Here is a 15,649-nt window from a genome sequence, read left to right as displayed (position 1 = left end):
TGAGTTGACGGTGGTGTTAGAGGAAAAGCTAAGAGATCACAATAATCCTGAGGGGGGGGGGGGGGGCATGAATGTGTCAACCATATTCCATAGCTATCCATCCAATAGTTGATGAGACATTTCACTCAAAACCACATAAATCAATCTCATTCATCTTCTGGGGACCATGAACGACCAGATTTTTTATGATATTACTGTCCCGACCAAAGTTGTGGACCGACCCATATTGCCATCGTTTAAACCACACTGGGAGCGTGGCTAAAAATTCTATTTCTCTCCGTCTCTGTTTTCTTCTTTGTTTATTGGTGTGGGGAGACGACAAGACTTACATGCTGTGTCCTCAGACCAGACAAACTACCTCTACAGCCTTATGCACTGCGTTTTGTGCTTGTGTGTGTGTGTGTGTTTGTGTGTGCGTGTGCATGGGCGTGTGCGTGTGTGTCTGTGTTGTTGATTGTGTTGATGCACTTGAGAATGGCTGAACTTCTCTTCATAGGATCCCATAAAACTGTACGGCTGCTGCCCACACACAGTAAACAAAATGAACTGAGCTAAAATAGTGTGTGTTTGTGTGCAGGTTCAGAGGTTTGGCACCCCATGTGTAAAGAAGCAGCTCGGCTGGAGAGAAAACTGAGGGTGAGCGATACTCAAAATACCCACAGCCCCATGCCATTTCTCTCTATTTCCGTTTCTGTCCTTTTCTGTGTTTCTCTTTGTCTGATATTTATCTCTCTGTTTATAAGCTACATTGTTTTTTGCACTATGAGAAACTAACTTAAACAAGGCTGCTCTCCATATCAATATAATAGTTGTTCTTATCTTGCTTTTTATCTAAGATGTAGTGCTTGGACTCCCTTTTTTATAGTTTGCAGTACTGTACATGCAATTTACAGAATGCCACAGAGGGGAAACTATTTTTACCAGTCTTATCTGTTTCCAAGGAGGTTTTTTTATGTTTCCAGAAAGCACTTTGGCCACTTCCTGCCAGAGCGAGGGAGTTTCACCATGAAAATGCAAATAACACAATATGGGTCATCCTTCTTGCGTTCCTTGTACATACCTGTATGTATCTGAATGTAGGATATGCAAAATCTTAAAATGAAGAGAATGAAAAACAAATTTCTCTTGCTCAGCTCACCTATGTTAACATGAACATCATTTATCTCATTGGCCATCTTATCTTCTTGTCATTGTCATCTTTGTACTTAATTCCCCCAATGACACTTACACATACGGTCGCATTACAACAGGTTATCAGTTTCAGTGATTTACAATAATTACACTGTAAAAACATAGAAGTTGAGAAAACGGCATAGTCTTTTTTTTTACTCAGCTTTATATGTGTGTATTGTCAAGAGTTGAAAAGCTTTTACCCAGATGTATTTATTTTCCACACATGCACATTGTAGATGTTCTGCAGCTGTTACACAAGTTAAGATCAAGTTAACAGAATGTTTCTCTGTTTGTAATGAATGTAAGCGAAAGTTATCAGTCAATTTTACTTAAGCAAGAGAGAGATAGAGACTCAGTTAGGTGTCTCAGCTAAAACGTGTACTTTATACTAAGTCTTAACAACTTATAACCTTTTTAATGCCAAATAATACACAGTAAGTTGGTGTTTATGCAGTATATGAGTCTTATTTTACACCCCTTCAGGTGACGGGACATTTTTTTTAACAAACTGCTGTTGTTTATAGAGAGTGTTTGTGTATGCAGAATTTATGTTGTTAATATACAGTACAAATCATTACTCACTTTCGTTCAAACTAGCTGTTGTATTTGATCTAACTTTACTTTGACCTGAGGCTCTAACTCTCTGACATGTGTCCGGCCAGCTGAGGCGCACCTCTGAGACGGCGTCCATTTCTTCTCCGGGCTCCTCTCCTCTCCTTGGCTCCCCTCACCGGCTCATCTGTGTGAGTAGCGTCGTCACCATGGTTACACCAACAATGCTACGGCTACGCCCTAGGCTGCCGCTGTCACAGCCTTCAATCAAAAAATGTAACTGACAGCCACAGAAGCACAGAGTCTCCTGAAAGCTTTATTTGTCTCGTCACTGTTCTGTATCCCCTGCTCCAGGGTCTACAGACTATCTCACAACATTTTTTTTTCTTTTTGTGTGGGGCAACCTACTCACCTGTCTGTCTTCTTTATCTTATTTCTCTCTGTGTATCTGTAAGTCTACCAACTATCTGTTTGTGTATCATCACACCGCTATTTTCAGTTTTTATTGTGTGTTTGAACATATTTGTCTTTCTGCCTGTGATTTTTCTTCTATCTTTTATTTCAAATCTAATGTTAAAATTGTGACCGTGTCCATCTCTCTCTCTCTCTCTCTCTCTCTCTCTCTCTCTCTCTCTCTCTCTCTCTCTCCTCCCTGTCTCTCATAGTCTAAAGCTGATGGTGATGTCTTGAACTATAAGCAGATGGTGACTCTGCCCAGGGTCAAAGCCATATATGACATCCAGAGGCCTGACATCATCCCTTATCAGGCCGACCATGCACACACACACCTCTCAGACGACACTCTGGAGCGATACAGCTGCAGACAGGTACACACACACACACACACACACACACACACACACACACATACACACACAAGCAATCATGGAAGCTACAGCATTAGATGACTCCAAGTTACATTCTGTCAGACAAAAAATCAGATAAAAGTCATTCATTTTTTTTTTGTTGACTGAGTCATAGTAATGGCACGTCCTTTTTCTCCTTCTCATCCAGTCATTGGGATCCTTATCACCATACTCTCGTGTAAGTACTCTATCCAACTGTTTTGCTCCAAGGTTTATTTAAAAGTTGTAGCTGTGCTTATGAAAACGATGTAAGGGGAGGAAAATCAATGCAGATTTATACGGCAAAGTTGATTGTGACGGATCAACTCACTACAGCAGGGATGGGCAACAATGGGACAGGCATAACAAATCCACATAAAGTACAGTTTCTTGGTCCTTGTCATAAATTTCAATGTTTAGGCATTATCTGTTGCATGTGATCAGTCACAGTGGGTCACCAGTTCTAACCCTAAAATAAGGAAGTGGTGACATTTTATATCCAAAAAAGGTCAAAGGTCAGGAGTCGAGGTAAAGGAGCTAGGATAGCTGTATATCGGTTTCCAGTCTTTTAAAGAGTTTTTTGTGGGTTTTTGTTTTTTAATGTTTTTGCTATACATGACTGTACAGCACGTTGTTTAACTGTTGTTGACTCGTAAATAAATTTGGATTGGATCTGATTAATGGCTACAGTCTATAAATAGCCAGCGTATATACACGTAGATCGTTTTATCTGACTCTCCAAAAAAAAATGGATGAGCTTATGTCCCAAAAGTTGATTAACTTAAAGCGTGTGTGTGTGTGTGTGTGTGTGTGTGTGTGTGTGTGTGTGTGTGTGTGTGTGTGTGTGTGTGTGTGCTAACAGACGTTCTAGCAGCACATGCACAGTATAGAATATTAAACTGCACTCAATGTGATTAAATTGTGTATTGAAAGGAGCTTTGTGTAGTCTAATTTACTGCATTTAGTAAATGAAACCACATTACTGAAAGACAGCCTCTCTCTGTGTCTGTCTCTGTCTCTCTCTCTCCCTCTCTTTCTCCTTCTCTCTGTCTCTGTCTCTGTCTCTCTCTTTCTTTAGGATCTCTTGGAAAGCGTGGAGCTAAGAACGAGGCGTTCCTCCAGCTCCGCCTTCACTGACTCCCCTACACACAGTCGCCATGGAGGCTCCCCACTGCATTATTATTTCCCCGGTAATGTGCCCACTCAAGCAGACAGACGTACCACACATGCACACACGCACACACACACACACACACACACACACAAACACACACACACACACATGCACACAGAAAATGTGAGGTCCCTAACTGGAAAGATGCACTAGCTCTTTGAGTGGGTGTAACGGTATGTGATATCATGTTCAGCACCTTTGCCGCACACACACACACACACACACACACACACACACACACACACACACACACACACACACTCACATACGTGTAATTCATCAGGTTATCTGTCTGTCTGTCTGTCCGTCTGTCTGTATATCTGTCTGGAGACGTGTGCCATTCTGTTGCTCATGCTTTGGTTTCTCTCACTGTGATTGGCTGCGCTGGCTGCAGGCAGTGAGAGTGGCAGGAGCTCACCCTATTACAGTCAGCCAGAGCCCAGGTGTGCCACACCCACCACCACTACCTTCCAAGCCCCCAGGCATTTCCATGTGCCAGGTAGGCCGCCATCCGTGACGCAGACCCCTGACCTGTTTACTAACCCTAATTTACCCGCCACGTCAGATCATAACCAACCCAATCTCCAGATATTTACTTATGCTATGTCTAGACACGAGCTGACCATTAATCATCAAATCTAGTTGAATCCAAGCCGAGCCCCTGACCCACACCCTCACCCCGGATCAATATCTGCTCTCCTGACAGACACACATCCTCATTCCCAGTGAGCTTCTAACGTAACTGTGGTAATTTGGTATTAGCGTTAAAGCAATTCTTACCTTTCTGCCACACTAAAATGTAAAATAACTCCACCAGTTGTTGAAACTCAAAATGATTAAATTCTCATATTTCTGATAAAAGTATGACCAATCATTTCGGTCCAAATAAAATAATTTGCCAGGTTTACTAGCTGTCTTTCATTGCTCTTTTTCCCTTGCGCTGCTCATGCTGCAAAGTTTCTGACCTCCAACTAAGCAAAGCGCACTGGAATGCCTGTCAAAGTTAAACCTCCTACTACCAACTTTGGGGTAGCGTGATCTCCCCCGAAATCAACAGTAGGAGGTTCCACTTTGACAGGCATTCCAGTGCACTTTGCCTAGTCGGAGGTCCGAAACTTGGCAATCGCACTGGAACGCAGCATTTTTCTCTCCCCGCACGTGTCAGGGGAGGAGGGAGCGTCAGAGGTCAGGCAGGGGGAAGAGGGTGGGACTTTGGAGGGAAACGCTGTGAGACATTCAAGAGAGGTAAAAATTGCTTTAATAAAAGTGCTGAAGTCATTTGTTGATTGAAAGATTGAATGAACAAAAGAAAAACAAATTGAAGACATCACTTTGGGCTGTGGGAAATGGTTGCTGGCATTTCTCCCTTTTTTCTGTATTTTTGAGAGATTCATCGATAGTGAAACTGATCATCATTGGTTTTTATTCAAGTTTCCCATATAAAAAAATAAATAATCCATCCATAAAAACGTACAGTACTATTTCAGTGTACTCCAGCGGGGAGTCTCTAACCTGATTTATCTTACTGATCTGGAGCTCTTGTATAACATATGAGCGCTTTTATACCAGTTCATTTTATTTAAACACGCCATCAACCCTTCATTTCATCAAGTTAATGCTGCTCTCCTCCATGAATGTTTCACTCTGTCTTTGTTCCCTTCACTTTAAAAAGCCTTTACTTTTCACTGCAAGCTGTGCATTTGGTTTCCCTCCATCATTCCCTCGTCCTTTCTTCAGTCCATTTCTCACCGCATGTTCCCTCTCTCCGCTGTTATTCCTTGCCAGCCCCTGCGACAGCACTCCCCCCCGTGCTTCTCAACGCGGAGCAAAATGTATTTGGTGGATGCTTTTATCCAAAGTGCCTCACAGTATCACAAGTGCATACAAATTTAGCGTGGATGGCCCATCGGGACTGTAACCTCTTACTTTGGCAGGTTTAGTGGCACACTGTGCAGAAGTTGGAAGTGTTTTTTTTAATGTTTTTAAAAATGTTTTTTTTTGCTTTAGTTGTTTTATTGCAGCCCATGACACACTATTTTTAATTTACTGTAATGTTGGTGTCGTAGTGCTTTCCAAGCACTCAAAGCTGAATGATTATACAGAATAATCCACCAAATGAGAGCTACAAGGTTCCACATGCTCCTGTCACTTCTAAGTGTCTCTCCTCTCCCTTTTATCTTTTCCTCTGCCTCTCCATCCGGCCCTCTCTCAACCCTTCAACTGCTCTCCTCCCTCTTCTTTATTCCTGTGCCATCTGCTGCTCTTTCCGGTAATAAGCCTGTGAATCTGTATTAATCAGCCCCTCTGCACGTCAGTCAGGTTGTCTGGATGCATGGCACTGTCCCCGCCATAGCAGTTTATTACCCATGCTGGCAGCTTTACAGTTAAGGAGACTGTAAATGTATACAGCTAATTTGGTGGGACGGCATCCAGATTCCACTCCTCTCCTCTCCTCTCCTCTCTTCTCCTCTCCTCTCCCCTCCTCTCCTCTCCTCTCCTCTCCTCTCCTCTCCTCTCCTCATTCTCTTGTTGTTTCTGTTCTCAGCTTCTGAAGAAACCAACATTTACAGGAAACCCCCCATCTATAAAAGACAAGGTTAGTCGATTCCTAACAGTGTTGTGCTTTTTTATAGCTTTTTTTCCCGGCTGTCTACCTGTCAGCGGATTGGTTGTCATTTCATTCTTAGTATGAAACATGCTTCTGTTTGTATGATATAATGAATCATTTAGAGAAAAAGAATAGTGGAAGTGAAAGCATTTCTTCTACGAGCCTGCACAACTCGGCTTTTGGTTGTCTGTTAACTGACGAGCAGATTGTGCTTGTACGCCGGTCTAAAGGGTCTGAAACTCTGGCCAACCATCTTGATTTGAGTTTGGAAGAAAAAGTGCCAGACATTCAAAGGTTCCAGCTTCACAAATATCAATGTTTTATATGCTGCTTTTGGTCTGGTGGCTCAATACACTGAGGTCGTATGTAAAAGCTCATTATTCAGCAGCTATTGAACGATATTATATTTATTGTTTTTGCTCCAAAGATTTATTTACTTTCACAAGATACATTCAAGCTGTGTAAAAGTTAGGACTATTGCTCACAGATGCTTAGTGGATTTGTGAGTATCCTTCTTATTTTAAGGCGAATGCATATTGGAATTGTAAGTAGAAACACCTCAAAACTGCTTATAAAAGTGTCTCATGTGTCTCAAACAGAGATTAACACGGATCTGAGGCTTCATATCAGCCCCAATACTGACCCCATTAAGGCAAATGTATCTGCCATGATGTGACCGATCCATATTCAAAGTCATAGTCATAAAATTCAGTCGGTTGATTCAAGGGGTTGATGTGAAACTGAGTGAAGAAGCGCCAAAACCCTGAGAGTGGATGGATGGTCCATCAGCGCTCAGACGGCAGGTCCGGCAGACTTACAGTTCCTCAGTAACACTTCTGGATGATTTACGCTGAGCTACAAAGTGCTGACTAACCTCTCTCTCTCTCGCTGTCTCTCCAGTCTGAGCAGGCAATCTGTGATCTGGGCTCTGTGGATGAATTTGAATTTACAGCACAAATCATTTATAGAGCAGTTTTCATATTAGGGCAAACTACCGCAATCATGCTGTGTATTTAGTGCCATAATGTATGTCATAGTCATACCTGGCTGCAGCTCAAAAACACACTTCTCAGAGCTACACAAGGAGGAGGAGAGAGATAGCGAGAGTTAGAGAATGACAGATACAGTGCATAAATGATGAGAGATTAATGGATTTAAGTTTATTTTCTTCTTCTTTTGGTGCCTTTTAATGCTTCTTTAATTTCTGTTTTAAATGTAAAAATCATAGGAACAGAACAAGAGTAAAACAGACATTGAACTGTTTGCAGTGGTAATTTGACTAGTTTAAAAGAATATGACGCTCCGCACTGTGCATTGACCATACAAATATAATGACATAGCTCATTATATCGGCCTCAGTTCTCTGCAATGGTACATATAAAAATGGCCGCCACTTTGACCATCCTTCTATGTTCATTTGAATGAGAATGTCCGTTCTACGGTACAAATATTATCAGGGTCGAGGTGTAGGAGGTTGCCTCGGCCCGAAACATGTCTGTATGGCATTTGTCCTGCATGTTGAACAGGAAACAATGATGCATGCATTTGTCCCTGTGAAATTAATATTTTTTTAATTACCTCATAATCCCCTTCTGAAAACTCCCAAATAGGAGACTGATTGCTCCGTTGTTGTTTTTTCTGTGTCTTGTGTAAGTTTGGACCGTCCAAATGTTAAAAGTCACATTCATGCACCACACCATCCGTCGGAATATGACCTTTGTTATATGTGACTGAGTTGCTCTTTTCACTGTCTAACGAAAGCCACAAAACCCCTTTGTTTCCTTCAGTATATATTGTATCCTTTCATCCTCACAAAGAAATCGCCCCCCCATCGACAACTTTGCTTTCTTATTGGAAGTTGTGCATCATATCCCATCGTGTTTTCTCTGACCTCCTTTCCATTCTCTGTTCCTTTTGCTTTTGATGCGTTCTCCTCCTCCCTTCCTCCCTGCTGTGCCCTCCCCTCTCTGTAAGTTAATGCACTACTTTGCCTGTCTCGTTTCTCCCGCACACGCACACACACACGCGCACACACACACACACACAAAACCTCAGTGAACAGAATTAAAGATCAACAACAAACAAACAAAATTAACCAATCTTTTTTTATTTTTCTCTCTTCTTCTCTCTCTCTCTCTCGGATCATTTCTCCCTCAGATATGTCTGCCTCTCCGACAGCCAATAAGAGTAAGACCAATGAGAACCTCCTCAATTCTAGTCGCCTTTCCACATCCAACTGCAACAGCATTTATCACCCAGACTCCAACTACTATCCATACACTGGCTCTCCAAAAGGTACTGTTCCCTCTTTCCTTTGAAACACACACACACTTAGAAACCTGTATTTACTCTTTCTTTCCATCTCCCTTTGCCTTTTATTTCCTCCATCTCTCTCTCTCTCTCTCTCTCTCTCTCTCTCTCTCTCTCTCTCTCTCTCTCTCTCGCTCCCTCTCTTTCTCTAGTCTCCAGGGTGAGGAGGTTTTCGTCCGGAGGAGAGGAGGATGGATGGAATCACAATATAAACAAGGTCATAAAGGAAGATGCTCTCCTGCTTCTCACTTTTTATATTTTAAGTGTGTGTTAATATTTAATGAGTTAGTTAATTAAATGGTTCTTCCCAACCTTACCCACTGGATGTCGTACAGAATGATGCTCCTCTCTCCTTCTTTTATTTCACATCTGTCCAAACAACAACCATCACCTTTCCCTTTCTCATCCTGCTTATTCCATCACCATCTATCAACCCATGCATCCATCCCACTCTACCAACTCTAATTGCTCCATCTATCTGTCCATTTTCCCACTTTCTTTTCTGGCCCTTTTATTCAACCCATCCTTCTCTTTCTCCCCTCTACTCTCCCTTCCCTCTCCCTCCTTCTCTCCCAACAGGGAATTGGCAGGATGATCCTGAAGGAGGAGATGAAAGCGCGGTCAGGTTGTCACGACAATGACCAGTGGGGGAGCAGGCGCAGTTCCCGCTGTAGCAGCAAGGAGGCGCTGAACAATCTGGAATACAGTTCCCTCAATGGCTGTAAGTCTGTGTGTGTGTTGTTTTTATTTATTTAAGCTTTATTTAAATCTCTTTTTCAAGGGCGACCTGGCCAAGACACAAGGCAGCACAAATACAAACACACAGTAACAGACTGAAAACACAAAAGAGACAAAATTTGAATATCGTTTCTTAAATCTGTCACTAAGGGTTTTTTTTTTTTGTATATTTACCCTACATATTTACCTGTATGTTTACTTCATATTGCATTGATATCACTGTGTGACAGTCTCTTGGTCATTTTCTAACTAGCCCAAAATACAACTATATTATCTATCTATTTATATTTAGGCTATTTATTCATACGACCCACAGACTGAATACAAAGATGGACAACGTGGCTCCACTTCCTTTAACATATATGTACGTACATACATACATTTTAACATACATCAGCACGATAAAAACTACTGAAAGTGACAGAAACCACATTTTTTGAGGTGTACCTTTAGGTTCTTTTTCAGTTTCGTCCACTTTGCATCCGCGAACATAGAGGGAGCGGAACAATACTGCAACCAGTCCCCAGGGGGCCATTGAGATATCTGGCTTCCCTATTCTTTATATACAGTCTATGGTACTGCCATTTTTTGGCTTTTATTTTGAAATATTTAATTTGACTTCAAGGTCACTTGTCTTTCATTCCTTCATGTCTTTCTTCAGGAGGAAAAACAAGAAAATTAGTTTGGAAAAAACAATATTGGACCATTATTTTAATTAAATTTTCTGTTTATTTCATCTTTTGATTCAGACCACAAAAATGGCTTCGTTTTTTCTTTTTGGGTTTTTTTTGCTTTCGATTTAAAAAGAAATAAAAGAAAAAAAACGTTTTTTTATTTGTTCATTTGTTCAACAAAGAAAAAAACAGTCAAAACGTACATGGGACAACCATGTAAGCTCTAATGTAAAGTACATAGGATCTGTGAACACTGACATGGTCATTTAAGGTTGTGTGAGGGTTGAGACTGTGGTTTAGTATCCAGTTTCAGTTTGTTTTGTGCAATGGTGATGGTTGTCCATGGTTGTGTCGGGAAATGAATATATATAGTCACCTTTTCCAGAGGAGGAATATGTGTCTCATTGTGATGCTGCACAAGCCATAGTGAGGGGAGTTTCCCACTTCTGCATTAACTCTCATTGATCCCATTCCTCATTGCATTCAGCACGAGTAGGGGCGAGACAAAGGTGGAAAGACTCTGAGAGAGAAAGAGAGTGTGTTTAGGGGGAGGTCAAATGGGAATAAAAGAGAGGGTGTTTTAACAGGAGAGAAATAGACTGAACCAGATAGAGAGTGAATTAAATTTAAAAGCGAGAGGGAATGAGAAGCTAAGGCAATTTGGAGCTGTTCAGAGAAGATGTATGACATGGAGCCAAGAGGTAAATCAGGGTCAGAGAGTAGTGGAGAGAGAGGGAAAATAGCTGTGTGCACAGGGAGGTCAGACACAAAGAGGTGTGGATAATGTGGGTGTTCAGTTCTGCGTTATCACTGTGGGTTTATAGAGTCTGCTGTTATTATACTGATTAGAAAAATACTGAGAGATGTGCGCTCATTTATTCTTCAGAGGAGGCTGATCCAAATGAGAACTCCACAGTTTGATAGAAGTGACATGAACTCTTGCTAAATAATTGACACTTGGGGGCCTCATTTACCTTCATTACCTCAACAGAATTGCTCTACAGCCATTGTTGATGAATCCCGATGGTTTTTGTGAGCCCTTGCCATTTCCTTTAGCACCACCATGAGGTTCACATTCTTGGCTATTGGGTAGATTTGGCGCAGACTTTCCTGTTCCCCTCAGGATGAAATGGAATAACTTTGGTGATCCCCTGATTTTTAATCCGGCTCCATCATCAGGTCAGAATGTCAACAGAAAGAAAGCTCATGACATAACAAGTGATCCGTCCCGACATTGTCCCACAATTTAAATTGCTTCCGTCAGGATGTACTTTAGACTGCCACAAGCCACCAAAAGCGCAGTTAGATTATTAAATACCTAGTCAATTGTACAGGGCCACCCCTTGACTCCACCCCTCGCTAAATTTGCGCATAATGTTTATGAAATTTGCGTATTGTTCTTTTTGTGTGATAGGCCTATTGAACTGTATTTGATTGCATATAACTGAACTCCAGGCTCTCACATTGTTTTCACTGTTTCATTTTGTCTTACTTGTAATTCGAGTTGAAGACAATTTACCACATTGTGCACAATAAACTAACTAATCCGTCCAATACTTTGGTTCATGATCAAATACCTGCCAAGCTAATGTAATTCCCATCTTACCTGGGTCAAGACCTTTGAATCCACCAACTCCGCAGAGGTGACTGAAAATGAAAACCGAGTGTAATGAGTTGACAATTCTGTCTGTTATCAGGCAAATTCCCATCAGCCTCAGCTGTCTAAATAGCAACTCTTTGCATGCTAATATGGTGAACTTGGTGAACATTACACCTGCTAAACATCATGTTAGCATGCTGACATTAACATTTACCTCAGCACCAGAGCTCCTAGAATGACTGTAGACTCTCAGTGTTGTTACTTCATTAATTATGATAATAAAAAAGAATAGAAGAAAATAAAGGATCTTTTCCTCAATAAAAAATATTTATATTCTGGTTTGATAACCTCAAGGTGCAGCACAGTCTGCTAAAATGACAGAGTTCAGTCGGTGGATACCACAAACATATGCATTTTTTAACATGAGTGGCCCAATGCTGCATGGGCCGTGTCCCTGCTACTTCATATTTTATATTATGTGTAGGTCGTGGTGGTGATTTGTCTGCATGTTTATGCTGTCGGGGGCCTATCTTCACACAGCTGATGTTTTATAGATGTCCCACAACAGCTGGCCTTCTTTATTTGTCTTCATGTTTCAGTTTACTGTTTGTCCCCGTGCTCTTTTATTTGACAGGTTCATTGAGCCCACTTAAAGGAATATTTCACCGGCAAAATGACCATTTGTACATCAGTTACTCACTGGATGTCTCACTGAATTTGTTCACGATGGAGGCATGCAACAAAATCATTTGTTTTCTTCACAAATTCAACACTTGGCGGGAAAAATGATATACAAATTGTCATTTTATACAATCACACAGACACTAACATGCATGCATGTCTGCGAGTACACAGACAAAACATGACATGCATAGTTTTAGTTTTAAGCTTCCAGTTTTCTATAGGTTTCAGGAAACATCAGCTGATTTGTTCAGTAGGCACACTTAATGTTAACAACTTCTCCTCCTTAGAAGTGTTCAGAAAATATATCTGCTAGTAACAGATAGGATGATTATAATTGATCATGACTAAAAAGTTTTTGGGCTCAAAACATCTAATGCAAGAGATTTCCAAAGTGTAAAGCTAACAAAATAAATAGATTGTCTTGTCTGTTTTCCTTCTTTCTGTCTCCCTCCATCTCTCCCCCTCCCCTCTTGCTGTCTCTCTGTCCTCAGCTCCCCAGTCCGTCCACAGTGCAGACAGCGGTGAGTGGTTAATCAGTGCGCTGTGATCTCTGAGGTCATCTCAAGGGGACAGCGACACAGTGGGCCGTCTTCCCTCTGATCCCCTCCGTCGTGTTTATTCTGCTGTGACAGCGGCAAAGCTTTAAGACACACACGCACACACACACACACACACACGCACACACACACACACACACACACACACTCTCTCTCTCTCTTTTATTTTGGGTTACAGGTAGGAAGATGAATGGTGCTGTAGCTTAGCCCCGCATTTATCAGCTTTTCTTTAGCAGCAGCACTGATCCAGGATCACTGACCTGAACCCCTTAGCCATCTGTTAGATAGATGTGTTTTATGAGATCACATTACCCAAACTTACCCATGCCTTTTATGCACCTGTGTGGGGTAAAATGTATGCATGTGATCTGTTCACCATCTCTTTTAATGCTCTTGCAAGGATTTTAACTCAATAGCATCCCAACTTGGCCTCAAAATGTGTTCGTTTACATCATAAACTTGCATCAATAATGTGCAAATTGCTCCAAAACATTAACAACTATGATTCAAGCATGTGCATTGCTGTTTAGTTCTGTTGCTATATCACATTTTTAAAATACAACTTCTGTCATTTTGTATAGCAATAACAAAAATGTATTATGCATTGTGTATGCAACATACACAAATCATTCTGTTTCAGTAATGTACAAGAGATTATATTGTATAGTAATTTATCTTTTTAAATCACTGAAGGGTAGAAATTCTGGGAAAATATATAACTAATTTGTCAAGTCATAGATCCACATTTATACTATAGAAACATTGACTATAATTTTTCACACTATATTAAAACATACATATTTCTGAGACATACACCATCTTTGAGACTGTATCACATTTCATTGTTGAAAGAGAGAGAAAGTTGTAGTTTATAAACCCTTTATAGTTCAGAGTCTCCCATGCGCTGTACAGTAGCTCTACACTCCGGCCAGTTTTCTACTGCATCACAGTGTTTCGTCCTGGCACTTTGACATCGCTGTGTAATTTAACAATGGAGTGAACAAGAGAGGGAGACAGACTGAAAGAGAATAGAATGAGGGCAGAGCGAGAAAGCAGAAGGGAGGGAAGGAGGAGGGAAAAAAGAGATGAGTAAACGACTGAGGAAAAATGAATGATGAAGCCATGGAATATAAAACCAATATTGTGAAGAAGCAGCAAGGGAAAGTGAGCAAGACACAAGAATGACCTAAGGGGATCAGTGTGACTCCACTGCCCCCTGCTGCTTCAGCGGCAGCGGTGCACAACACAAATAAAAGAGGACTAAAAGATACAAAGGATGCTGCTGGTTACCAATGGTTACAAGAAGATGCAACCATGCCGGAGTAGTGAAAACAAAGAGAAAGACTTAATGCAAAAGATGTTATGGTGGTAGGGCCTTCATATTAAAATGTTATAATGGTGAGGAGAGGCAGCAATAATATCCCATTCCTCCTGAATGGCATGTTTCCACAGGATTTATAATATTTAGGGTTTAAATGTAATAATCAGAAGCTGTAACAGCACATCTAAGTGATTAACTATGTGTTTGATCAGAGCCGCATACCTCAGCTTCTCTTTTAGGAGGCAGCCGTAGCCTTGAGATTTAAAGAGCGGTTGGAGTATTTCTTTTATTCTTAAACTTGTGGTTTTGACTGAAATTGCTTTGCGGTTTTATTCTTAAACAAAATGGAGAAAGTCATTTTCCTGGTGTGATATTCACATAACAAACTGTATGACAAAGATGTTAGAAACCCTTTCCTTATGCTTCAGCAGCTGTCAGTACATAGGAGAACTGTATCCTATTTATAAATGAATAAATCAAATATGAAATATATAATATAATGAGTGCATTTATATTATATTTTGCATAATCCCTGTGTTTGATTATGGTTATGTGTTTACTGTATATTTGTTCCTCCAGACTCATACATTGCCAAATCGTCCTCGTTGCCAGGCTACGGCAGAAATGGACTAAACAGGGTAAGCAATCGTGAGAGAGAGAGAGAATATGAAAGACATTCACTAAACTGTAAGCTATAGCAAAGTCCTTCATTTTCCGCTTAACTTTTGAAACACATTTGTATCTTTTTACTTCCTGAAGCCAGCTGAGACAGTAACTAATATCTTTATATTGTTATTGTATACGTTATTGTGATATATTATTAGACTGAGCACCCCACTGCTGTGACTTTTTATACATTGTTTTTTTTATAGATGATATAAATATAGATGCTTTCTGTCTTTTGTGCTACATCCTTTCCCTCAGTTATAATGATGAAATCTTTGTCTTGTATAATCCATCTCTGCTCTTGTGTTCTGGCAGCCTGGGAGTGCGGGTGCAGATTATTACCAGTATGACAGCAGTAATGCAGTTAATTGGCAGATCAGAGGTAAGCCTATTGTTCAGTTTAAATCTGCTTATCCACACTCCTAGTTTTCTCCTGAGTTATTCAGAGTGTATGTAATGATGGAATAGAGGTGACAACACATGCCACATACTGACAATGTTTTTTCTCTTCTCCTTTTTATTTCAGAGTACAAGGTAAGATCTTCTGTATTTGTACAGAGCTAGCAGACTGTTCCTGAGCCAGGAGTGGATCAATGAATGCATAATAGATGCTTTGAATGATTTGCTGCATGTTTAAAGTTCATATTGAAGGAGGAATTAGTCTCGCTCAGTACCACTCACTTGTGGAGCTGACTGAAGCTGATCTTTACAATACTCCCATATACTATACTAGGATTTCTTTTTGTA

General features: G+C 40.7%; 1 protein-coding gene across 1 annotated transcript in view; it reads left to right on the top strand.

Annotated features, from left to right (window-relative positions):
• Window positions 1–15,649, top strand: part of LOC310956527 (actin-binding LIM protein 3-like) — a gene marked incomplete at both ends in the record, with an annotated part of 44,329 nt that overhangs the window by 26,808 nt on the left and 1,872 nt on the right. The window contains 14 exons of the mRNA XM_083926780.1: window positions 578–636; window positions 1,836–1,916; window positions 2,391–2,552; window positions 2,740–2,769; window positions 3,649–3,760; window positions 4,139–4,243; window positions 6,290–6,340; window positions 8,510–8,647; window positions 8,815–8,879; window positions 9,242–9,383; window positions 12,850–12,879; window positions 14,816–14,874; window positions 15,218–15,284; window positions 15,429–15,436. Of these exons, the coding sequence (XP_083782906.1) occupies window positions 578–636; window positions 1,836–1,916; window positions 2,391–2,552; window positions 2,740–2,769; window positions 3,649–3,760; window positions 4,139–4,243; window positions 6,290–6,340; window positions 8,510–8,647; window positions 8,815–8,879; window positions 9,242–9,383; window positions 12,850–12,879; window positions 14,816–14,874; window positions 15,218–15,284; window positions 15,429–15,436 (1,109 nt within the window). The remainder of the gene's footprint in view (window positions 1–577; window positions 637–1,835; window positions 1,917–2,390; window positions 2,553–2,739; window positions 2,770–3,648; window positions 3,761–4,138; window positions 4,244–6,289; window positions 6,341–8,509; window positions 8,648–8,814; window positions 8,880–9,241; window positions 9,384–12,849; window positions 12,880–14,815; window positions 14,875–15,217; window positions 15,285–15,428; window positions 15,437–15,649) is intronic.

This window comes from Echiichthys vipera (genome assembly GCF_963691815.1).
Source record: "Echiichthys vipera genome assembly, chromosome: 14".
Lineage (NCBI taxonomy): Eukaryota > Metazoa > Chordata > Actinopteri > Perciformes > Trachinidae > Echiichthys > Echiichthys vipera.
The sequence above is the reverse complement of the archived record's forward strand: the minus strand, read 5'-3'. Positions and strand labels throughout refer to the sequence as shown.